The sequence below is a fragment of the Microtus pennsylvanicus genome, chromosome 6 (assembly GCF_037038515.1).
Source record: "Microtus pennsylvanicus isolate mMicPen1 chromosome 6, mMicPen1.hap1, whole genome shotgun sequence".
Taxonomy (NCBI): domain Eukaryota; kingdom Metazoa; phylum Chordata; class Mammalia; order Rodentia; family Cricetidae; genus Microtus; species Microtus pennsylvanicus.
In genome coordinates, this window is record NC_134584.1 from 27,503,963 (window position 1) to 27,530,508 (window position 26,546).

The window sequence follows — 26,546 nt, forward strand, 5'->3', positions numbered from 1 at the left end:
TTAAAATCATGAAAGAAGTGAAACAATACTTAGATTCATTTCAGGTCTGACCTAGGTTGCCAATGCAGAAGCCTAAATGCCAAGAGAATGTTAAGGAGGAAGGCAACGGGCAGATAAAACAATATGAGAGGGTGTGATGGTGTTGACAAGGATATGTGCTACCATGTGCTGGTCCACAATGGGGTCCAGCATGGCCAGATTTTCTATTTCCTAGAAAAACCAAAACTGTAATAATTTTTTGTTGTTCGAAATGTTTTTGTTTTGTTTTTATTACGTGATACTACTGGTTTTAGGTTTGATGAGTGAAATATAATTCTTGGAAGTACTTTACAAAGTCATGAAAGAAAACACAAAGTCCAAATAGCCAGTTGACTTTCCAACTTCAACCTATCTGTTTATTATTTTCTCTAAATCACAATAGAGTCAGTATTACAATCCTTTTACAGTGGACAAATAAAATCTAGAAAGGTGGACAGCCTACTGCATGGATTCTGTTCTACCTAGTTGGCTTTTATTTTCTTTTTGTGCTAAGCATTCTTTGATTTCACTAAAGTACACTATCTAATCAGAAAACAGTATCAACCTTCTCAAAGGTCTTAATGAAAGTCGTGGAACTGGAGCTTCATTATAATCTCATTCTCCTTAACTTCCCTTGGGATCCTTTTTGTCTGACCTTACCCTAAAACAAGAAGGTCTTCTTTCTTGCCCATCTTTCTTTTTCCTCCTTATCTCTTTGTCTGTCACAGAATGATTTTAAACTCTTCTCTTGTCATTTTTGTTTTCAAGAAATTTTAAATGTTGACGTTACCCACATCAAAAAAAAAATTATGACACGTAATTGTGTGGCTTTACAGGAATACTAAAGTATTACTCATGACACCAGTACACAGAGAAGAGTGTGAAGGTATGCAGCTACCATGTCTCATCATCACCTTCCAACCTTAGCTCTTTTCAGTGAAACACAGTTGGGGTCCATCCTTGATGGGTTCATACGTGGTTTAGAAATATTAGGCAGAAAAACAGAAATACAAAAGTAATAAACAGAGACACAGAATAGAGTTGGGATGGCAACCCAATGAATACTGAATCTGCCCATATTTGTTTTCATTAGCTTTATATACCCCAATCCAAAGAGAAGGAGGAGAAAGACAAAAGACCTCTATACTAAAGTGCAAGGAACAAAGTGATGACCTTCTCAAATACCAAAGCATCAAGTAACCACACCTTAGATCAAAATACCCTGTTAGTAGCCACACCCAGGATCAAACCTCCTAACAATAACCTTCAAGAAGCAAGAATAGCATGAACTCTCTGACCTTTAGTCAAGGTGGAATGAATCCACATCCGTGAGCTCCAACAAACCATTGTCTTGCCTTTTCATTCAACTCTTTTCTGACCCAAGTCTGTAACTTCTAAACAGCTTATTGTACTTGTGCATGCCTTTGGGTTTTATGGAAATAGACATTTTACATGTTTGTGTCTGTGTGTGTTTTCATTTTTATAACATTATTCATTAGCATAATCTCATATTGTTGAGTGTGATTGTATTCCGTTCCTTTTCTTTGTTATACAGTGTTTTGTTTCATGCTTGTATCACAAGTTAGTTAACCAAGCTGCTACTGACCCACACTTGGGTTTGCATTTTGATGTTATTGGACACAGCTACTTTGAACATTCTTACACACATCTCTTAGTCCCAATGAGTGTACAGAACCTCCTTAAACCTGGGAATGCATGCTATCATCTACACATCACTGCTTTCCTCTGTATGTGTGTTTGTGTTTATCACTGCTTCATTTGTATATACCTTCTTGGTCATATGTAAGAGTTATAAATTTACCTTCCTTGTCATAGAGTATATATTTATGTTTCAAATGTGTATAAAATTATAAATATGTAACATTATTTAAGTATTTCTTTTTATTCTCATTACATTTATTTTCTCTTTGAATTATTAAGAGATGTGCTGAAACTATACCTTATGAGAATAAACCTATTTCTTTCTAATTACAACTTGCTGATCCTTGCCATTTGTATATTTGAGACTATGAAACTGGACTCATGGAAAAATTGAGATGAAAACTTTTCTAGTGAATTGAACATCTTCTTTGGGAATAATCTTTACTTACAATTAACTTTTTTAGAAAATTATACTTTGAGATTATTTATATTCATTTTTCTTTTAGTATCTCTATTTAAAAGTCTCACAGTTTCATCCACTTGTTAGTTTTTACTCTTCGTAAGTTGTGATGTAATGTACGCAATTACTATTCTCTTGTTGGCCCTGCTGGGATCCTATAGTAAGTTATTAACCACATTTATTATTTAGTCACTCCAGATGCTATTGATAGAATAATTTTTAAGTGGATCATTTTTCATCATTTTCAAATAAAATAAGGGAAATTAAATATTGAAGGTATTTAATACAAGGGAGATCAAATATTCAGAATAACCAGTAAAAGCATATATCAAGATATTAGATATAGATCCTAAATATACCAACAATCATTTTATATCTTTAAAAAGATATAGATAAACTAATTATCATAGATTGTTTAAACAAACACATGAACAAAGGGCTAGCAAGATGGCTCAGAGGGTAGAGGTGCTACTGCCAAGCCTGCGAGCTAGAGTTTGATTCTTTGAACCTACATGGTAGAAGCAAGAAGTGACCTTATACACCATCTTCTGATTTACATTATGGTACACACATATATGCATGCCCACACATATAAACACAAAAGCAAGCAAACAAATGAATATACTTTAATGTAATGTTTTTATGTATTTATACCATGAACTTCAGCATTCTCGTCACCCAGTCCCCTACTTCATCCCTACTCCCTCTCCTAGAGCCAGCCTTCTTCTCAAGGAGCCTCCCTCCTAGCCTCATATCTTCCTTTTACTTATGGTCCAATTAAAGTTTCATCTGAGTTATTGCCTGTGTGTGGATGAGGAGCTATGAGGTGGAACAAGGGCTATTTATCTGTGGCTACAACAGTGAAGAAGGTGACACCCTTCTGCAACAACCTTCATGGACCTCTCCCTCACCCATAATGCAATGCTGATTGGCTTAATCCTGGGCACATGCTGAGTAATTAACCACAACCACAAGGAGTCCATGCACGCAAAGCTTCTGTCATATTCAGATGATACCATTTTTATTGCATATCTTCAGTTCTTCCACTAGTTCTGCCTCCTCATCTGCCATGCTTTCTGAGTCTTAGAAAAGGATGTTATTTTAAAAACTTATTGGTGCAAACGGAGCATGATATGGGTCATCCCCAGTAACTCTATAGAATCTGAAACCTTGGCCTAGAGTCCCAGAGACTCAGCTGTCTTGTGTCTTACCCTCACTAACTCATCAACCTTATAACTGGCAGGATCAGGTTTCTTCATTTTTCCTGCGTCAATATAGTGCCACGCATAGCATTCTTCTCCCTTCTAAAATATGTACCTTCTACTTGTACTTGGTTATATTCTTAAAAGTTTTGTTTATTTGGTTTTTGTTTGTTTGTTTGTTTTTTCCTGAAGTGCAGGCCTCCTATAATCCTAAATTTTTCCTATCTTTGTAGTTTCTAATGTTCCCCCAGTGACTTGGCTCATAGTATTCATCGTGTGTGTGTGTGTGTGTGTGTGTGTGTGTGCATGTTCATATATATAAGTGTGGGTATGTGCCTCTAGTGGTCAGAGGACAACATTGGATGTTTCTCCACACTTTCCACTATCACTGGAACAAAATCTCCTTGTTATTTGCCCCTGCCTCTTACACAGATGCATGCCGGGCTAATTATGTCATGAACTTTAGGGGATTCTCATGTTCCCACCTCTGATCATGCTGCACTAAGACTACAGAGGGCTAACACTGTATCCAGCTTCACGTCGGCTCTAGAGATTCAAACTCAGGTCTTCACCCTTGCTTAGGCCAACACTCTATCCACTAAGCCATCCCCAGTTTGTAGTTCTTGTCTTGCCAGTGTTTTCCTGAATTCTTAACTTGGTTCTAATACTTTTCATATATCTTAATCTAGGACAATGCTCACACCTAACATAATCCTGAATTATCCTTATAGCCCTGAGAAACTGCTGTAGCTGCTGCCATGCTTAAAACACTAAAGTCAATAAAAAGATGATGATGACAATAATGATTACCACAAAAACCACAAGCACCAAGACCCAGAAAGTGGGAAACAGGTGCAGATAGATTTTCTAGGAAGATGGTGAATTGTTTGCCTTGTTAATTAAAGTTCAAAACCAGAATGGGCAGGTCATACATAGCCCATTAAAAGTACCTGTGAAAACACTGCCTTCTTAGAGAGATGTATGTATGGCTAGAGTATTAGTTACATGTCACAGTTAAACATGGTCTGTTTTGTTGTTTTGGAAAACCTGTTAGCTTTTCTCAGGCTTCAATTTCTTCTTTATAAAGTGAGAAAAATTCTCAAATGATTGAAAGAAATTCAGTGAAGTCCTGTGTATGAAATCTGTGAGAAGCTATAAATATAGTTCATTTGCTAAAAGGTCACTTAAAATTGTACATTTTCCTTTTGTATTTTTAAATGTCTCATAGCAAGCACAGGAAAAATAATCACTTATATGAACATATATAACAATATATGAATCCAGATTTTTTGTTGCAATAGACTTCTATAAATCTAATATTGTACAATTAAAAGCAGACAAAAAAAAAGACAAGAGAGTCATGACTTTAGCACCCAGACCCTTAGATGAATAAACCATGCCTAGTTAGAAAACAAACATTTAAGGGAACTTTGAGTTCCAAATGAGACAGGTGTGATTCAGAAAATGGATGTAGGCAAACAGCTCCAAATGAGATTGGTGCAATTGGAATGAATTGCCCTTTAATTCAGGCTTTTTCTAAGGGGCAATCTTACCAAAAAGTATTCATTTAGTATGCTATGTTAATTTTTAGCAAAATTTTCTAATTGATAGGTATGTAATGATTTCAGAGAAGTCATATTTAACACCTACAGTGTCAAAGCAGTATGTTTAAAGTTCCTTCCAGCCTTAGCAGCTACTTTAATGAATGTATTCTAAATTCTTCTAATTTTTGAAAGAGATGTGGAGGTCTTTGAGAGAAGTGGAAAAGAAAAATGCTAAGAATAATCATTACCTTCATCATCATCAACATCACAAGGTTGTTACCAAGAAGACAAGACCAATTTTAAAGGAAATTGCTAATTTACACTACTTTGCAAGAACAAATTTTAAAAAAGTGAATTGCTTGCCATTAAATGGGGGACTGTTAACAAGCAAGCTTTCTACTTTACCAAGAACTTGAAAGTACAGTAGATAGCATGAAACCCATGTTTCTCAAAAGATCACCTGGGGAGGGGGGCAAGCCAACCAAAGGAGCTTGTTCTATATACCTTTTCTGGATATCTCAAGTGTTACTGGCATACCATTCTGCAACATCTTACAATTTTAAAATAAAAATCTATTAGTTAAGAAACACTGTCTTCCATAAGTAGAGTACATGTACCTAAAGTTATGGGGAGCACAAACACATCTGGGAGCATGAAAACCCATTAGGGTGATGAGGTTTAATGCCCACGAAACAATTGGGGATGGCTACATTCTGGGCCATGGAGCATAAGGTGTTCATTTTTCCTGCGTCAATATAGTGCCACGCATAGCATTCTTCTCCCTTCTAAAATATGTACCTTCTACTTGTACTTGGTTAGATTCTTGAAAGTTTTATTTATTTGGTTTTTGTTTGTTTGTTTTTTTCTGAAGTCCAGGCCTTCTATAATCTTCGATTTTTCCTATCATTGTAGTTTCTAATGTTGGCTCATAGTATTCATTGTGTGTGTGCAAACGAGATTGCAAAGACAATTGAGGGAAATATGCCTTGTCCGTATTTTAGTATATCTCCTTTATTATTCTTTATTCTTCTCATTCTATTATCTCAAAAATCATATCAGATCTAGACCTAACAAATGCTTATATAAGTACACAGTCTTATTGATTCTCATTTCTTTACCTTCTGAATGCATGTGATATATATGTATATATATATATATATATATATATATATATATATATATATATATATATGCTTTCTTATCCCAGAATTCAGTTCTGTCTTCTCCGCCTACCTAAGTTCTGCTCTATCAGCTAGGCCAAGGCAGTTTCTTTATTCTTTAACCAATGAAAGCAACACACAAACAGAAGAAACTCCTACACCATTTTCATATCTGTATCACATCTTCAACTCCTGATAGCCACCATTCAGTTCTTCAATGAGTTCAGTGTGTGTGTGAGAGAGAATGTGTGTTTGTGCATGTGTGTTAGAGAAAGAGAATGTTATTGTATAGCATTTAATGTCCTGTGTTTATATATATAAAATATCTTCTGAGTTAATCTATGTAGCACTAAGACAAGACTTTTTATAACCTAAAGTGTGTTACAAATCTTAAAGAAGAGGGGCAGTGTAGATGACCCTGTAAAGGTCTGTATCACCTCAGTGTGAGGATGTAATTTCCCCTCTGTAACTATCATAGAGTGATAATATAGACATAATCCAGACATTCATGAGAGTGATAGGGGGATTAACTACAAGGGAGATACTTGGAAAATTTAATCAAAAGCAGGGATGACTCTATCTTGTTTTTACTATAAAATGGCCTTCAAGCCTAAGATGTAGTCAGGCTGCTTTATCAGTGAAGCTAAAACTACACGAACATTTGCAAAACCCTATGTTTACCAGCTTAGAGTTCAAAATGAGCGCACATAAGGATGCCTTGCCATCAGGGATTAAGCAGATGCCAGCCTCCTTTTAGACAGGGAAATAGGAATAGCAGTTTGAGGTTAGATCAGCCAATCATGGAACTGTATGCTTCTTAAAGGGCGAGAACATGGGCCTCATTGTTCACAGAAGAAGGAAGCTTCCATGGATCTAAGTGAGTAAACCCAAGGGTTTATCATATTTGTTAGACACCGCCCTGACTGAAATACCACTACCGTACAGGTGGCTGCTGAAGTCCACCAAAGGCTGATAGAAGAAGAGAAAGAATCGCCCTCATTGGATTCCAAAGAAAAGTCTCCTCAGTCCGGTGCAAATAAAAAAGCCAAGAAGGAGAAGGAGGCTCCCAAGAAGAAAAAGGCAGAAAAGAAAGGAAAAGGTATTCAGGGTGGTAGGACCGGGTACCCAGGTCTCTTCTAACCTCTTCGTAGGAAACAAGCTTTTAACCAGGCATATCAGCACCACCTGATTCTTTTAAGCAGTGTAACCAACAGATATTTCTCGAAGGCAGCTTTAAACTCTTAGCAGTCCTGACCTGGGCAGTCTCTGCAGAGGGGCTCATGTCTGCTGTAGAAGTTAAAAGGCTCTGTGTTTACAGGTCTCTGGGGCACTTAAATCCAAGCAAATTGTTCTCTGCTGGAACACTCCTACCTAACCCTTTGCCTCAGAGTCATAAATGGAGAACAATCTCTAAAAAACAGGCTGAGAGAGAACTCCTGTTGACCTTAAGCAACAACACAAATGTTACTCTTCCCTCTCAGTATTTCCATGTGGACATTTTTTTATGTAATTTGAGACAAGAAAGGAATAGTAGAAAGCACAAGAGGAAAGTTTCTGTAACTGTATGTTTATTAAGCACCTACTTTAGTATGAATTCTAATTGGTAATAAAAATACAGAGTAGGATATTAGGGGGTGAAAACTAAAAAATCAGAGAGGCAAGGTAGTTCTTACCACTACTCCTCAAACCGAATGGGGTATTTAGTATCTGGTCTCTCCAAGTCCTCAGTCTGAAGCCTTGAGCTCTTGTCCCTTCCCCCGCCATGTGTGTCTTATATTCTTCTCTCTGCCCAGCCATAACCCTTCCTGTCTCCACCTCCTCCTTAGTGTTGAGTTTAAAGGTGTGTGAATCCCAAGTACTGGGATTAAAGGTATCAACCACCACTACCTGACTCTGTTTCTTTTAGATTGGATCAATCTTGTGTAACCCTGGGTAGCCTTGAACTCACAGAGATCAGTCTGTCTCTGCCTTCCCAGTGCTGGGATTAAAGGTGTGCACCACCACTGCCTGGCCTCTGTAGCTAACTAGTGGCTAGCTCAGCACTCTGATCTTCATGAAAACGTTAATGTTAGAGCACAAACAAAATCTCACCACAAGCTATGTGGAGGAAATGCTCTATGATGGATGTCAAAGACACTTGTGGAAAACAAAACAAAACAAAACAACAACAACAACAAAACACTGATAACAAGGGGAGGGGCATTAGTGACCCCTGAAGCAAACAGAAGAGATGTATTTGGGAATGAACAAGCCACTTCATTCCATCTCATATTCTAATAAAGCAAACTTTAGCATTTAAAAGCAACCTTTCTGTTTACTTTAATGGAGTAAGCGGTCAAGTCAAATCTTTAATTAGTCAGAGGACGGAACAAATGCAGAGATTAATTTCTCCTTTATTTGTAATCTAGATATGCAACTTCGAGCCCAGCAAATAGACCTATCCACTCACAGTTCCTTCCTCCACTTCCTTTTCCTTCATGTAATGTGAAGTCCATGTAATCATACCCTCAAGAATGATTATTGGACTGTGCAGAAATCACAAACTATACTTGAAATAGAATCACATTGCCATGGGCAGATCCTCAGCAAATATCTACAAGCTCTTACTTTCCAATCAGCTTACTCAGTCACTGAAATACTTGTAGGTGGGAACAAATTGAAAGAAAATTAATTTGGATGCATATTGATGTGAGAAGGTCATATGCCAATCTGTTGATTTCATTGGTTAATAAAAAAACTGCCTTGGCCCATTTGATAGGCCAGCCCTTAGGTGGTTGGAGTAGACAGAACAGAATGCTGGGAGGAAGTGAGGCAGACACCATGCCTCTCCTCTCTGTAATCACTTCAGCACATGCTACTCACCTTGCTTTCTTCTTAAGATGTGACACAACATGTTTTGTTATGGATGCAGACCAGAAAGTCATAGAATTCTCAATGAGACATGATCAATACTTCATTACCCACCCCAGAGAGTCCAAAATTCCCCGTTTCAAAATCTCTGCCAGTTTCTGACTCTACAGATTTTGCTGCGTCATCACACCATACAAGTGCCATCTCCATAAACTCATAGTCTGGTGATTTACTCACCATGTCTCAGTTCCCTTTCAGGAAAGTCATCACCTGTGGCAGAGGTCAGCCCCATCACAGTCTCTCCTGAAGAACTAGCCGAAATGGAGAGGAGGAATGAGCTGAAACTCAAGATTAAGGAAGAACACCTTGCGGCCCTGCAGTCGGAAGGTAGGAGGAGGAATCCAATAAGATCCAGTTTCCAAGGAATCCAAGGCTGCCTTCTGATCTCTGCTGGCACCAAGCACACATGTGTTGTACATACCTCTTAGGCAGGCAGAACACTCATATACATAAAGTTTAAAAAGTAAATAACTATTTTCAAAAGAAAAAAAAGGAAAGAAGTCCTGGCCAAAGCGTAGTAAGCTCTGAGAATGAAAGATCAGTCAAGAGTCCGCACATCTCTGCTCAGGTTAAGGGCTTCTTCCCTATATTCAGCAAGGTCTCTGCAAGACCTATTCTCCCAGGGCTCTTTTCATTGTCTTTTAGAATATCAGGACTTGAGCAAAGATAGTCTATGGAAAGAAAGAATTGTCAATATCCTAGGTGACATAGCTGTACTGTAAGCAAAGGCGCAGAGAAGCCACCAAAATCATCCATCCATTCTTGTAGGATATTACTTGACCTATATAAAGGTGTGTTACATTTGTTTCGTTGCATTTGTTTAACTATGTAAAGGTGTGTTGCTGTATCTGCCTAAGGCACCCGACCGGTATAATAAAAAGCTGAACGACCGATAAATAGCTAGGCCGTAGAAGAATAGGTGCAAGTGGCTGGCAAAGAGAATAGGAGGAGGAATCTAGGCTCCAGAGAGAACCAGAGAGAAAGGTAAGACACCAGCCAGATAGACAGTAGGACTTAAAGAATGAAAGAAAGTAAAAAAGCCCCCAGGGTAGTAGGAAATGACTAGATTTCCTGAGTAAATTGGGAGCTTGGGGACCTTGGGAGAGGGTTGAAGGGGAGGGGAGAGGCAGGGAGAGGAGCAGAGAAACACGTAAGTTACAAGTGCTAGTTGAACAAGCATACGATAAGGTTTAGCATCCATTGTTAATAAAGTCTCCATGTCATGATTTGGTAGCTGGTGGTTTGAGAAAGCCTGCTATAACCCATAGAGGAGAAGGTTTTTATTTTAGATATGAGAGAGGCATAGTCAGAGGCCTTTGGGGAAGTCTAAAGCATTTGTGACTACCACTCTGGGGCAGACTGGCAAGGACCAGAGAAAATCCTTGTGGTATATAAAGAAAAAGGCATAGTCCAAAGTTTAGGGAGGAAAGCCTATGAACTAGAATAGCCTGGAAGTTTAGGGTGTTGGGGGAAGGGGCTTGTGGCCCGGTGGCTTTGCTATGCACCCTGGGTGTGTGTCAATAAGGAAGTGGCTCTTCCTGGCAGACAGAAACCAGTTTCACAGGTTCCTGAGGAATGGTGAGAATGAACTTTTTGTCTTTTGGCCATCAATCCTCCAGAGTCCAGCTTGATGAACCAAGACTGCCATTTCGGACCAAGTCAGTGGACCTGCTCTATTTTTGGGATTCTTGGTGTTTTTCCTTTGAACTTAAACTGTAACATGGACATATTGGGCCAACAAGAAAATATTTGTTATGGTGACATTAAGTAAAAATATTTTCCAACACTTGTTTCTCTCCTTTATTCTCCCTTCACCCCACTACCCACTCTACCATGCCCTACTCCCATAATCCAGCATAAAAATCAAGTTGTGACTTGAACCTGGGGAGCCAAAAGGCATCTGGAGGGTAGAGCATATATGTTTCTCTCCTCAGTGTCTGTCTTCACATCTGATTCCTGTGGCTTCCAGTTTGCTTCATCTTTGAATTTATCTGACACAAGAATCTCAGTGGCATAAAAGTTTTCTTCACGTTACAAAAGTTATCAAGTTTTTCACTATAGGCCGTGTCCTGTGGTGGTACATGTACATATGTAATCAAGTTAGAAACCAAGGGATATGTACAGTCACATAGCATTCTGTGATGTTGGAAATAGACATTTGAGACAAGGTGGTGAGGCATCAAGAAAGACTCCCCAGAGAAATGTTAGCTGAACCTGAAGAGTATGGAAAATGTGCTTAGGAGGAAAACAAGGGGCAGGAATAGAAAGCAGAGAGGTATGGGCCAAAGCAAAAAGGATATAAAACTATTCAGCTAGTAGCTATGAAATGGAGGAGATAAGCCCCAAAGAAGTGACTTGGGGACTGGGTAGCTGGATCACACATTGTCCGTTAGACCCTGCTTCAACACATGTAAGATCCTGTCCCTGTGGAAGCTGGTCTGAATGATCCCCGAGCAGAAGTGGGACTGTGCTGACATCTGGAGGAAGGCAGATGGGACAAGACTCAGGTCTTGTCTCTAAATGCTGTGGAGTTGGATTTGGGATTGAAATGGGGAAAGGAAGGGAGAGAAAACACAGTTAAAGCTATAGTTTAAGAACAACAAATCAATATGTAATCTTGTAGACAATCAAACATTAAATAGCATATTGTTAAAAGAGTACTATTCAATATAAAGCTCATGAATAATTTTAAAATCTCGAAAGACTTCACTGCACATTTTGTTTTGCTTCTCTGAGATGGATGCCAGCTTACCTACAATTCAATGAAACTTCATAAACCAAAGTGTGATTGGTATAAGTAGATTTGAGTCATTATAAAAATGTATATGTAATACAGTAAAAATCCCTCATTCTCTTTTATATTGGTGTATATTAATTTTACAAAACAAGAGTTTTCATTATGATTTCTTTATACTTGCATATAACATACTTTGATTATATTCATGCCTAATTACTCTCTCTATTTCCTCACTCCCGGTATACTTCCTCTTTCTAAGTAGCCTCCTTTCTCCTTTCATGCATCTTTGAAATACAGATTCCATAGGAATAAGGAAGCATATGATTTGTCTTTCTGAGCTCAGTTTATTTACATTCCATTTTTCTCTTTTTAAATAGAAGCAGCCACGCAATTTCGACTTGAACTAATAAAGACAAAAGCTTTGGCTGTCCTTGAAGATTTAGTAACAAAGGTGGTTGATGTCTACAAGCTCATGGAAAAATGGCTTGGCAAGAGATATCTAAATGAAATGGCCAGGTAAGTAAAGTTCTCTAAAGCAAGAAAGAGAGAGAGAGAGAGAGAGAGAGAGAGAGAGAGAGAGAGAGAGAGAGAGAGAGAGACTGTCAAATCGCTTTGAACCCTGAATCTCTATTATCCTGGCAATTTCTTTCTTCTGTATTGAAATTACTCATAGCAACCTTCCACTAGGTGGTGCACAGTCATTTGATAGTCTGGTTCCAAGGCCAGGAACTGATCATTCTTTTTAAAGTTTCAGCATATGAATATTTTGTGGCTCATTATATAAAAACAGAATATGTGTGCATTATCTTGCAATGTTCAATCTTTCATCATAAGAGCAAGCAAAAATCTTTTTGTTCATTACAGTGTTGGTAGATTATGTCTAGTATTTAAGACCCCTTTAAATTGCCTTCCATTAGGCCATTAACTATCCACTGACTGTTTAGACCCATGACCTGTGTGATTTCCTATAAATCATCATTAAAAAGGGAGTAAATATTAATGACTTTATTTTACAAATAAAACACGCCAGACCCATGACTTACCAAAGGACTATGGGAAGCACATTATAGGTGAGAACCTAGGACCGGAACAGTTGGTAGCCCTCAACTGTTGCTGCTCATGGGCATATCATCCAGCTTTGAATGTTATGCACTGGAGGTTATTCTACCAAGTGTGTCCTGGGTAACATTAAATCCTTTGGCAAAAAGCTAAAACAAGCTACTTTTTTGCTTTTCTAGAAGTAAATAAATGTTATTGAACACTGTGATCTGCCATATTAATTTATTTTGAAAAATAATCTACCCTTTGATAAAATCTTTGTTACATAGAAAAGTATATTTCAATACTAATAAAACCAAATTTAATAGACTCTCTTCTTGTTCAGCTTTGCATAAAACTAAACTGTATTAGCTACTTAATAAGAGTATGTTTTGTTTTTATTTTTATTAATCTGTACTCTGCCTAAGATAAATTAATCTTTAAATATCTATAGAATCATCTAACTTACCATGTAATATGTTAGCTTTTGTGTGTGTGTATGATCTTATTAAATTAACTACTAATCTAATAAAATTTTCAATGGAGATCACCCTGTTCATTTTGCTATTTTTTAGTATAGAGAAATTGACTGAAGTAGCTCGCTACCACATTGAAACATCTACAAAAATTCAAAATGAGATTTTTTTAAGCCAAGAAGACTTCTACATCAATGGAGACATAAAAGTCTTCCCAGATGCTGTCCCACCTACCCGTCCTCCACCAGTAGAAAAGGAAGAAGATGGCACCCTGACAATCGAACAGCTTGACAGTCTCCGAGATCAGTTCTTAGATATGGCACCTAAAGGTAAGAAAAGAATCACCACAGATGAAACCCAAGATGATTAGAATTGCCTGTGGTGGCTATTGCTTGGCAAGAAGACGAGTGACCTCTGTTGGAATGTGTGGTACTGCAAGAAAACCTTGCTCTGTTTCAGTCTGTCAGCTATTTGCTCTACAGGGCATCCATCTGAATTAAAACAAGGAGGAGAGTTACAGTGACTGACACTCCAACAGTGTGGGGGTGTGGCGGTGGGCATCCTTGGTAACTCTTTTCTCCTGTCTTCCTCCTCCTTTGACTCCATTTGACACATGGAAGGTAATCTTTGTTCATATTTCTAAGTAGAGATGTATTGGGGATGCTGAGTTTGTGTTTCTATCTATCCAGGAAGGGGATACTAGGAAGTGAAGTATGTCCCTCTTAGAACTGCCTTTTCCTTTAGTGCCTCGTAGATCTGGATCAGAACAAATGAGTTACTGAAAGATACTTGCCTAATTTATTTGGTCACCTGAATGCTTACGTTATTTTATTCACATAAATTTTTGAATGCCTTCCTATTTGATCATGACAGGTCTATGCCTTCTGCAGTGAGTCCCACCAGTTAGTATCCTATGTAAATTCAGACTGATATGTGTGTAGGATCATCATCTATAATCACCAGAACCAAACACTCCATCACAGAGCTGTTAAGCAGTATGTTTATGGCCATATAAATTTTGGACTCTGCTAATTGAAAGTTTGTTCATCTTATGTGTGAACAAAGTTGTCTTTCAAAACAGGTTTATTTTACTTCTCCAAATGTCCTAATTATTAGGAAAGTATCCTTTTTCTGTAGAGACACTCCATGGGTTTTAACATAAACTCAGTCTCACTTTTTGAAAATTAGTCCCAGTATTTCCAGAAATCCATAGAAAATATCATTGAAAGCAACAATGATAACTCACTCTATATGGTTTCCTTGTCAAGACCAATGGGTATCAAGGTGTACATATGTGTGCTTGTATGAACACAAGCACTGGCATGTGTCAGCTCATCAAATAGCTTGGGAAATCTTTATCTATCCAATGCATATAAACACACAATGTGTCTAAGGACAGACATGATGGCAATATTTGGACAAGATTAATGTGGACACTAGAAAATACCAAAATTCCAACTTTGTCAGAAGCCAACTCCGAAATCCTGTTACTTCTAGCAAGACAGAGTCTATCCTCTTTCCCTTGAATGAATTTTACAATGTATTTTAATTTTATAATTGTGTGTGTGTGTGTGTGTGTGTGTGTGTGTGTGTGTGTGTGTGTGTGAATGCCTTCATGAAATATGTGTAAATACATCATGGACATTCCTGGTGCTAGTGGAGATCAGAGGCAAGCCTCAGAAGCCCTGGAACTATGGTCACAGTGGTGAGCCACCTTGTGGATATTGGGAGCAAACTATAGGCCCTTCAGTTAAGTGCCATTGCCCCAACCTCCACAATGCCCTTTTATCACATGATTTCCTTTTGAAGTTGGAGTAGCTGTTCATTTTGTCCATGCTATATATTTACATACAAAATAATGGTGACTGAGATGAAACTATATGATTAGTGAACTAACAAAACCACTTAGAGGCATTTGAGTAGTTAAAAGTGAACTTTTTTATTTATTTATTTTTTATTGAAAAAAATTTCCACCTCCTCCCAGCCTCCCATTTCCCTCCCCCTCCTCCCACTCCTCTCCCCCTCCCTCCACTCCTCTCCCCCTCCCTCTCCAGTCTGAAGAGCAGTCAGGGTTCCCTGCCCTGTGGAATGTCCAAGGTCCTCCCCCCTCCATCTAGGTCTAGGAAGGTGAGCATCTAAACTGACTAGGCTCCCACAAAGCCAGAATATAAAAGTGAACTTTTGAAGATTGTAAGTCATTAATAATTTATTTCTAAAGGGATCCAAGTAATTATGGTGAATATCATAACACATTTTTCAATATATCCTCCAAGTCAAAGATGACATTCCTGGCTAAGAATTTAAAACTAAATAGCAAATGGTATTTTACAACCTGACACACTTATATCTCAATATATAAACTCTAGAAACATTGGAATAAAAGTATGTCCACAGATAAAATTTATCTTTTTTATGAGTATAATAAATAGGGGAAGACCATTTTCAGACAATAATGAAACAGCAAGATTGATGTTTTGATCACTGTTCTATTGTTGTGAAGAGACAACAATATGTATGTCCATGGCAACACTTATAAAAGAAAGCATTTAACTGGGGTTTGCTTAAAATTTAATAGATTTAGTTCATTTTCAACATGGCAGGGAGCCTGGTGTCAGTCAGGCAGACATGGTTCTAGAGAAATAGTTAAGAGTTCTTCATCTGGATTCTTAGGTCGCAGAAAGAGAGTGATACTGGGCTTGGCTTGGGCCTTTGAAACCTCAAAGCCCACTCCCAATGACAAACTTCCTCTAAACAAAGCCTCATCTCCAAATCCTTCTCAAGTAGGGCTACTCACTGATGACTGAGCTCTCAAATGTAAGAGCTTATAGGGTCATTCTTATTCAACCCACCACAAGAGAATGGATAGGGAAAGAGGAAAGTAAGTAATAGCTAAAAATTTTTAAAAACATAATTAGAAAAAAACTATCTGCTATGGTAGAGTTTAGAATCTGACTTGAAAAGACAAAGAAAAATATAATATAAAGCAGTAGGTTAATTATGAGACAGAATATGAAATCTAGGAAAATGCCCATGAGTGCAAAGCAAAGAATTGGTGTGTAATGATTACGGCAGGTCCAAGAACAAAATATGTAGAGAAAAAGATTAGCAAATCTAAGGGAAGTGTTGAGTGATTTGGTGACAAGGATCTAGAAGATGTGTGAATTTAGAAGAACAAACTTTAGAAAATGTATAGCAAAGAGTATAGGAGGATGGATGTTCAATGAGCTGTCGAGGGAGTGGCTGGTATTTCCTCCCCCAGCTGTGTGAAAACTGCTGGAGAACAGCTGGTGGGTCTTTATCAGAGGAGTGCTCTGAACACACTCAGCTGGAGATAATGCACACACGGATAACTGCTGTCATTTAGACAGAGGGTACAGAGCTGGATATGAGATGTGGGATTTTCGATGATTCAAAGTTAGTTGTGGTCTAAGTTTGATCAAATTATAAACAAACAACACCCAGCTGAAAAGAATATGCATGCTGTATGTTTATTTCTAGATCTATGCTAAACACATAGTCATAGTGTTGGTGTCTCACCAATTGCAGTAATGTTCATGGTCATTATTTTGCTGTTGATTGCCTAAACATGGCCTGCACAAGACCACAGCAGCCAACACTGCGGCATAGATGGGGAAGGGCTCAAAAGGCTCTGCTCCTAGCTGAGGAGCTACAGACAGTCTGTGGCTACTGAAAAGGAGAATATGTTTTCTTCAGGTCAAGCCGCCTAAGAAGTAGACTGCTCAAGACATAATGATTAGCCCTGTACTCATATGCACAAGAGCAACACCAACTGCATGTGTACATAAAAATATATATACATATACATTTATATTATGTATATATATATATTGAATGAGAAGAGTATATGTATTTAAGAGGCAGATATAGGTGGGAGGAGTTCTTCAATAACCATGTAGAGGTTTTTTTAAAGGCAAAGACTCTTCAGATGCTGTGACTAAAGTCACCAGAAAGCAGAAAAAGACACGAAAACTTGACTACTACCTACCAGAAAGAAACAATCAGTTTTTGAAAATCTGGCTCAAAAAGTACCCTTGGCTTGTATACGATGAGCTATTAAACATTATGTTCTGTGCCCTGTGTCGTAAGCATGGGGTGAAGTCGGAGGGAAGTCAAGTGAGTTTTTTCTACGGCACAGACAACTTCAGGGCTGAATTTCTCAGTGCCCACCACCTCAGTGAAGCCCATGCCAAGGCATCTCTGATGGAAGCGACAAGTGGTTCTCCAGTGAACAGAGCTGCCACTGAGATAGTGGTAAGGACCATGAGCAAAGTTACTCTTGGGAGAGTAGAGAACCTGTTTAGATCATGCCATGCCCTAGCGAAGACTGGACGTCCCCTCAAAGACTTTCTTTGGATGTGTAAGCTGGATGATATGAAGGGTGTCGACATAGGCCCAGTCTTCAGAACTAATAAATCAGCAAGAACATTCACACATTACATTGCTGAAGTCGAAAGAAAAAATCTAAGAGAAAAACTAGAAAAAAGTAAATTTTTCTCAGTCATCAGTGATAGAAGTATAGACAGTTTAACCAAAGAAGTCACAATGGTCTATGTTCAATTTGCACACGCAGGAAAAGTGCAATGTCAGATTGTTGGGGTACAGTCAGTAGAACAGAAGGACCCCTTGACAATAAAAACTGTTATTGAGAAAACTCTAGAGATGAATCTTAAACTTAGGCTGTCAAGCCATGACTGGGCAAAAAAGTTAGTTGGTTTTGGAAGCAGTGATTCCCCTGGAATGGAGGGAGAGAACCGAGTGGCCCTGCTTTTGAGAGAAATACAGCCATGTGTGCAAAGTGTGTATTGCTTTGCACATCACCTAGAAATGGCTTATAAAACAGTGTTCCAGAGTGTCCCTCTGTACCACGACCTCACGGGCCTCCTTACCAATATTTACCACTTCTTCCGCCACTCTCCACGTCTGAGGAATTCTCTCATAACTGCCTTCAGAGACCTCCACCTTCGACCTGTGATGCCTTCTCAAATCAGAGGCAGGCAGTGGCTTCATGAACTACAGGCTGCCCTACAGAACTTTCTAAAAGGATACCCAGCAATTGTTCAGCAACTGCATTCAGTAAGTAATTTTGAAATATGATTTTCTGGAACATCAAAAAGTAATCCTCCAGAATTCTTTGGAATAAGGTTTTTGAGATGGAGAAATATCTAGCATATCATTCCAAACTTGTATTACAGGCAGATGAAGGCAAAAATGATACTGACCAACAGAAAGCCAATGAACTTCTAGATCTTCTTCTCCAAGCTGATATCATCAAATTTGCTCACTTCTTGATGGACATCATTAGTGTCCTTAGCGTTCTGTCCCATGCCAGTCAGGACAGAAATTCTTCAATTGCAGATATATTTACTACCTTGGAGTCAACACTGAAAATGCTCCAGATCTATCAATCAAGGTGACAGGTTGAGACCATCTGAGGGTCTGTCAAGGAAGAAAGTTTGACAAGGGGAATTCTTTTCCTGGTGGGTATCCATTTAATTCTTTACTTGGGTGATCTTCTTCCAGACCAGGGCCAAAAGAACGCAGGGTGGATTCAGCCACACACTTTCATGGTAACTACCTCCAGGGGAAGGAAAACATCTCTACCGTGAGAAAGGTGGTTTTAACACATCTTATCAAGAGGCTGCAAGACTGTTTCAGAGATGCCAGCCTAGATGTGGTGAGAGCAACCATGATTGGAAGCTTTAAACTGTGGCCCGCAAAGATAAATCAAGGTAACTCATAGACACCAGTACTCTGAACTCACTGTTCTGTCGAATGCATGATGTTATTTTGGGTATGTGATATTTTTGTTTATCTGTATCGATTGCAGAATTTGGAGAAAAAGAGATATCCATTCTGATCTCACATTATGAACCAGTTCTAGAAGCTGCCAATGTGAAAACTGACGAAGTAGATACCGAGTGGAGCATGTTAAAATTAGAGATATATGCCAGGTGAATAGGAAGCAAACTGAAGAAAGTGACATGTATCAGTAGCTGAGTAAAGGCTAGGTCTCTCAATCTTTCCTGCCCTTTCTCTTGCCTCCTAGATTTCAGAACGTTCGGAAGCTGACCTGGGATTTTGTAAACTCCATTTACTCACATAAATATCCAAATATCCTCATGCTCGTTGACTTAATTCTGGCCCTCCCTGCAAGTTCAGCAGAACCAGAACGTGGATGTAGTCAAATAAAACGCTCTCACTCACACATGGATGAGAAAACCAAGGCTGAGAGCTTGACAGACATCCTCGTCATTCAGCTGAACTCTCCAGACATCAGCAGCTTTGACCCTAGGAAAGCTATCCATTTGTGGACTACAAGAACACAATCCTCAGCTGCTCATGTGGGACCTGATCTGGACAGCTCCTCAATCTCAGAAAGCCAAGATGAAAGAGATGAGTGATGCTGCTTACGTTGGCTTTGTTACTGATCACAACAAATCTAAAGAAATAACCTTTAAAAGTATTTAAAGTAAAGTAGCAGCCAGTCTTCACCTCAGAGGCAAAAGACACTCGGCATTTTCCAAATACACAAAGTGATACAAAGCAAAAGCAAAAAAAAAAAAAAAAAATCCCTTTTGTTTTGTTTCTATTCTGTGTTTGCATGGTTTGATTTCAATTCCTGGGGTGAAGGCTGGGACTCCTAAGCAGCGTTTCAACGTCACCTTTCTGAGCATTTTCTGGAAGGCTGAGTAGACTGATGCTCTTCGCTTGCTCAGCCTTGCCGGACAACTGACTCTGGTTCCTGGATACTTCTAAAGTCTAGTTGCCTTGAGTAACTCACCATGCCAAACTGATGGAATTCTTTTTAAATTTATCTCTGAACAAATGTTATCACTGAAACTGTTATCGACGGTGTCTGAAAGGATAGTATGCCTAAATGCCTTGGACAGCTGAGTAACAAGGTCAAATGTTAAGAAGGCTTTCACACTTTACACTAAGATGCCCATATGAACAAATCCTATGTGAACCGAAAATAGCAAATTTTGCAACATTTTGTTTCCTAATGTCGCCATGAGAACATATTATACAATGGCTAGAATTTTAAGCGCTTTGCTTCTCTTGGCAGTTTTAATAGATTTTATTTGTGGTTCCATCTTAAAGAACATGTTTGATTTATTTATAATATATGAAACTCAGCGTGGCATCATATAAACTTTTATTTCCAGGGAAACATTTTACCCTGGAAAATGTTCTCATGACTAATATTAGATGCTTCTGTGAAATCAAAATAATATAAAGTTCATCTCTGAATTACCTGTGGATGTTTAATTATACCAAAAGAATAAGAGTGAACTCCTGCTAATCATCGTATTGCCTTACAAGTCTTACAAAAATACATGTGGTTTGAAACATCGACATTTCAAAGGGATAACTGCATTTTCCTAGGGGTTGGAAGAAGCAGTGTGGTTCATGTGGACTCAGTGATATGATAAAAACTCAGACATAAAAGGAAACATTAGAATGCTATGTCTAATTCACCTTTGTTACTGCTGAAAAAACAATAGCTCTATACAGTGTATCTGACAAATACTTGGATGTATATAACTGGTCTCCCATAATTCTAGAAGGTACCTTGGCTCTGTGTGTTATCCAAATGTTTTTGTTGTTGTTTGCATTTATTTGTTTTGTTTCTCTATTTTTAATGCATGTGCATGCAACTTGGAGTAAGCTCTAAGAAGCTGTGTCTTGTAGATATACTAAAGTAGATTAGTGGACAGGAGCAAGGCAGTTGGATATTTAGTAGTATTTTAGAGTTAATTAGAACCTGTAATCTCATTGAACTCATTCAATAGCCATCCAAACCTTCCTGCAGTTAGAAAGCAAGCAATTGCTACCTGGAGGACAAACTGAGAAATGGGTGCTACCTTTGTTGTGCCATCTCGTTTGCATGCATTTGAAAAACGAACTCTTTTACCTCTGTGTTCTGCTGGAGATAGCAAAAGTTATCATGGCTCTTAAAAATTCGAGCCACTTGGACCAAAACATCAAGGAAGATTTTAGTCTAAGGATTATGCAATTTTAATGTTTTCTCAACCAGGAATGTTTGTTTGTTTTCCTGGAACACAGAGGAGAGATAACAAGTGCATCAGGATTTTTAAAAATGTTTTTAAAGTAGCCTCTTTCTAAAGTACAAGTTGCAGTGCTATAAATAATTAAGAAATTCAACAAATGTTTCCTTGTGTTGTAGGCATCATAGGAAATAAGGCGTTCACTGACATTCTGCTTGATTTGGTGACCCTGAACCTCGGAACGAATAACTTCCCGAGCAGCTGGATGCACCTCACCCAACCTGATGTAAGCATCTGCTTTGCTTAGGCTCTAAAAGCCTTTAGTGCTGGCTTCACTTGATCTGTCAGTAGTTCTAAACTAAGTAATACTAACCCAGTTGGTGGCACTAGCAAGAAGTCTATAAAATTTAAATGAGTGAAGGAACTTGAAAGTAAGACAGATTATTGATGACCAAACACGACACATTTCAGGAACTGAGAGAGTCAACCAAATTCCCATCAGCTTAGCTTGCAATTGTCTTAGCTAGAAGCAGTAGATGATTTTGAGAGTCCTTGTTTCCCACCGTAGTCTCATAGATGCCCTAGGAAATACAATAGTTACAGTGCACTGCCGTGTTTGTTTGTGATAGTCCCTGTCTTTAACCTTCCACTGGTGAAGACACAGGTTAACAGAAATCCCATAAGTGAATTGGATCAGTAATAGTAAACAAAAACCATAAATGTCAAGAGAGCAAAAATAAATAAAATCCTTTCTAGTTATTGACTGATGTGGATCAATTGTTAGAACAGAAAATGAAAGTAGAGCCAAGCCAGAAATGGCTCTGCCTGCCAATGCAAAATCCCTCTTCCCTTGGAACCAAGCTCTGAAAGCCTTAGTGGGAGGAGCTTCAAGTTATTCCCACAAACACTCCAGTGAGATATTCCTGTGTTCTTTCAGTTGCAGGAGATAACTTCTTTATTAACAGTAAACTCAGAGTTCGTGGACTGGAGGAAGTTCTTGATGGTCACAGCAATGCCATGGCCCATCCCCCTGGAGGAGGAGCTTTTGGAGACTCTGCAGAGGTTTAAGGCCCTGGACGAAGCACAGACAGGCACCATCACTTTCGAACAATATAAGCAGGTAGACCAGTAATGCCAGAACCCTTTGTCCTAACAAGGGCCCAGCTCACTGATGACACATCACATTTCAGGTTGCTGCTGTGTTCCTTAGAAGCTCATATGTAGCCAGCACAAACAGAGTCAAAGTTCTAGGCAGGAATTTGGCTTCTATCCTCAGGGAAAGCAACAGAAAAAGAAAAATAAAGCCAATATGTCCTGGGTAACTAAGGATCCTTAATATAGTAACAAAGCCTTCATTATCCTTCTTATGAGTTCTCAGCCAGTAGTTAGTTGCCCATAGGTGTATATCAAAACCACATGCAGGCCTTTAAAGTGTCCAACTGTCCAGTCCCCTAAACTCCAAGGAGTAGCAAGAGCAGTGATGGCTGAAGGGGGTTTTGTACTTTTCCTTTGGAATGAGAGGATTAGTGGATGATGGAACTTCTTTTGACAGAGGTTCCTCTGTTCCATTTAAAATGTCTATAGATAAACAAGCAGATGTATTCAGGTCAAGAGGCAGTTCTAAGTCACTGCCCTAGATGTGGAGGTTGAAAACTTGGATGGGTGAAATCGCCTAAAAAAAAGTGATGGGTGACCCAGAACACAATACCTGCTCACTCAAATTAGTGGGTGGAATGTAATGGTGGCTTGTTATAGAGCATTATTGCTAGAATTTTTAATACAGAAACCAAATTACAAATTATTGAAGAAAATAATTGGTCATTAGGATGATAAATGGAGATAGATAGATAGATAGATATCCTTCTAGCCATCAAGTCAGATATATGAACATCTACTCCAGTTTTTGAAAATTTGAATGTTGTGATTAGTGATGGAATTCTATAAATGACACAGGTGCCTGAACTACTTGCTTTGTCTCTACTAACTGAGTGTGACTTGTTCCTAGTCCATATCACTAGAGACAGCAAAGAAAGGAGTCATTTGTAAGGCCTTAACTTTAAACCAGGGTAATGATCTGTAGGGGTGGTCTTGTCTTGTTTAGATTAATAGGTGGCATCCTTTTCATTTGGGTAGTCTAGAGGTTCCTGCGCTCAGACACTGAACCAAATGATGAAACACTTGATCCCTAATGGCTGATCAAGATGCTAGTTTTGCTAATTGAGCTCTGATGTATGTACTTCTCAAACACCAAATTAGGAATGTCGCACCTGCTTGCAATTTGTTATGATGACTTTCTTTGCAAAATGAAAGCCGTGGAGCAAAACCTATACTGTGCCCAGAGAGCTTAAGAGTTTTAAGAATCAGACATTTGTGGAAACCTTAGTTGTTGATTGACACAGGTTATCAAATTGAACATCTTCCTTTTACAAATAAGGGAACAAATGTTGCTGGCAACATTTTCCAAAACACTGATTCAAACTAGAACCGTCTGTTGGCATGAATCCCTTTCCTTCTTACTCCCGGATAGCCCAGGACTCTGACTGTGCACTTGACTTCACTGCATGCCTTTTTCAGACTTCAAACATTAGCTGGCTCACAAGAAAAAAGAAAGAAAGAAAGAAAGAAAGAAAGAAAGAAAGAAAGAAAGAAAGAAAGAAAGAAAGAAAGCAAGCTCTTTCATGGGGGAAAAGTCAAAACCGTTTCTAGAGGAAATTTTTATGTCATCGATTGAATATGTCACATTAGAGCAGTAAAATAACATAACTGTGGTACTGAAATCAACTTTTCTAGGAAGAAAAAGCTGTCTGCTGTGATTTCTGTTTGTCTGCCTCTCTCCTTTGACTACTTGCAAATTCACCACAACAGCCATTAAAATTCATGCCAATTTCTGAAGCTTCTAAAATGGAAGTTGTTCAGACAATGTTCTGTGGCTGGGTAATGAACATAAAGTCTTATTTGTCTTTTGCTTCGGGTCCTGTTGTCACTATCACGAACTGTCCTATGTAGAGGTTTAATCCGACTATAGAATTATATAGTGTGGAAATGTACAAAATGTAGAATTATATACTTTTGAAGCATCAACTCATCTTTTTACCAGTGAGAACATATAATTGCCACGAGCTCAGTCATTCAGATGTTCTAGGACCAAATTAAACACAGTACAACTTCTCTAAGGAAACGCCAATAGTATAAATTCTTTAGTCAAGTGTTAGTATAACAGTGTCAAGAACATTTTCATATTTTAAAGAGAAATAGCATCTATTAATCCAGTAAAGCAGTACAGTTAACTGAATGTTGCTTCTCAGTTTAACCACATTCAGACTCAGTAGCTTAAAACTTAAAATTTCACACCACTAAAATTTTATGGTTGAGAATTTTGAGTTATTTTTGTATAGATTTTGTTGCTGTGTCTTTAAGTTCATTGATATTTTCGCCACAGAGTAACTTACTAATCATATAATCAAGTATATTTTCCTGTTAGGTACAGTATTTTTTATTTCTGTTAGTTGTAGAAGTATCTCCTTTTCAGCATAGAAAGAAACCCATGCTTCACATATACAGGAAACCCATGGTTACCATTAACTATTCCAGAAAGTGCAATCAATTCTTGGAAGAAAGAAAAGAAAGCTTGGAGTATAGACAACTTAGTAATTCTTGGTGCAAGTGTGCATGTGTGTGTGTGTGTGGGTGTGGGTGTGGGTGTGTGTGTGAAGAGTTTATTAGATATAAAATTCAAGTTTCTCAATATATACTCTAGCAACTCAACACTTGTTGTATGGTGTTAAGTGGCAGACATGAATGTCAAAGTGGAAGAAGGTTGAGGTATAGTCAGGTCAGGGTCATGCTTAAAGGAGATGGATTAGAGGATCTTCTCCGCGGTGGTGTGATCTAACCCTGGTCTAGAAAGAAGTATTGATTTTCATGAGTGAAAAGGAGGATAGAAGTCACCTTAGACACAAAGGGCAATCTGATCTAAAGACTAAGATCAGACACTGAAGCTGAGAAGAGACTGGCGTAGCAACATTGAAGGTCTGAGCAACTCAATGGGGTCACATAAAAAAAGGCTGAAACAAGTAAGAGGGAGACTGGAAACAAAACCAAAAAAGCTGAGTGGCTGCCACATGGCAGAGGTCATACGGCTATATAATAGTAGCAGTGAAACTGGAACAAAAGGAAAAATGGTGGAGGCATTCCCAAATGGGAATAGGAAGACAGTTTGAAGGTATGACCAGGATATGGGAAGTGAAGGCTACTGTTATCAACAAAAAGACCCCTCCAAAGTGTAGTCAGCAAGAACTTAAGATGAGGTCATAACTTCCAAGTGATTGTCACACTCCAAACACTAAAACATAGCTAGAACCCGTACTATGTTGACTTTTATTTGTGTAATATATGTTGGTATGATAGCACTAACAAATACTTTATCATATATGAAAATAAAAATGGCAAAAGGATGAAATTAAAATAAATGCAAATGCATTTATTGTTTTTCTCCAGACTCTCTGTGTCTTCTCTAGCCTATATTTTGGAGATCACTGGGTAGAGAGTAGAACAATACTGTTTCACATTTTGGCTTTAAGAGGAACGATTACATCTTTGCACAATATGTTAAGGATTTTCATTATATGTAAATATTTTTCTTTGTTTGTAGGCTGGATTGTGGTTTACAGGAGATGAAGATGTTAAAATTCCAGAAAATCCCCTTGAACCATTGCCCTTCAACAGGCAGGAACATCTTATAGAGGTAACCAGTAAGATTCTTTTTGTTGTTATTATTGATTTTTGAGATGATTATCATTCTGTAACTCAAATTCAGCCTTCCAAGCACAGGGCTTACAGATGGAAACCATCACACCGATGTTAATCTGTGGCGGACCTCTCGACCGGCAAGAAAGAATAACCACCACATCAGGATTCTACTCAGAATACGCTTTACTGGAGTGCCCTTGATTGATGGGGAGCAGGAAACGAGAGGGGCAGGAAGGGAAGGGCAGGAAGCGAAGGGGAGAGACAGCAGGAAGGGAAGGAGGGGAAAGCGAGAGAGAGCATAAAGCGAAGAGGAGGAGGGCACTTAGGCAGCCGCTTAAATAGGGAATTGGCACACGGGTCGCCCTGTGATTGGCTGCCACCAACAGCTGACACCAGACCGCATCGGGATAGGCTCAAGGTTCCTCATCCACCGCGCATGCAGGAAGCGGGGGACTCGCAGCTCTCAAAGGTATAGCCAAATATGGAGTTGTTTATTTCCAACAAGACAGGATGTCGGCGCCATCTTGTAATGGCGATCCTGTCCGGCTCATTACATTAAT

General features: G+C 38.6%; 1 protein-coding gene across 1 annotated transcript in view; it reads left to right on the plus strand.

Moving 5' to 3' along the window:
• Positions 1 to 26,546, plus strand: part of Spef2 (sperm flagellar 2) — a 150,109-nt gene that overhangs the window by 107,824 nt on the left and 15,739 nt on the right. Inside the window, exons 25-31 of the mRNA XM_075975903.1 lie at positions 6,992 to 7,145; positions 9,155 to 9,283; positions 12,071 to 12,209; positions 13,307 to 13,536; positions 21,417 to 21,523; positions 22,175 to 22,357; positions 25,889 to 25,981. Coding sequence (XP_075832018.1) covers positions 6,992 to 7,145; positions 9,155 to 9,283; positions 12,071 to 12,209; positions 13,307 to 13,536; positions 21,417 to 21,523; positions 22,175 to 22,357; positions 25,889 to 25,981 — 1,035 coding nt within the window. The remainder of the gene's footprint in view (positions 1 to 6,991; positions 7,146 to 9,154; positions 9,284 to 12,070; positions 12,210 to 13,306; positions 13,537 to 21,416; positions 21,524 to 22,174; positions 22,358 to 25,888; positions 25,982 to 26,546) is intronic.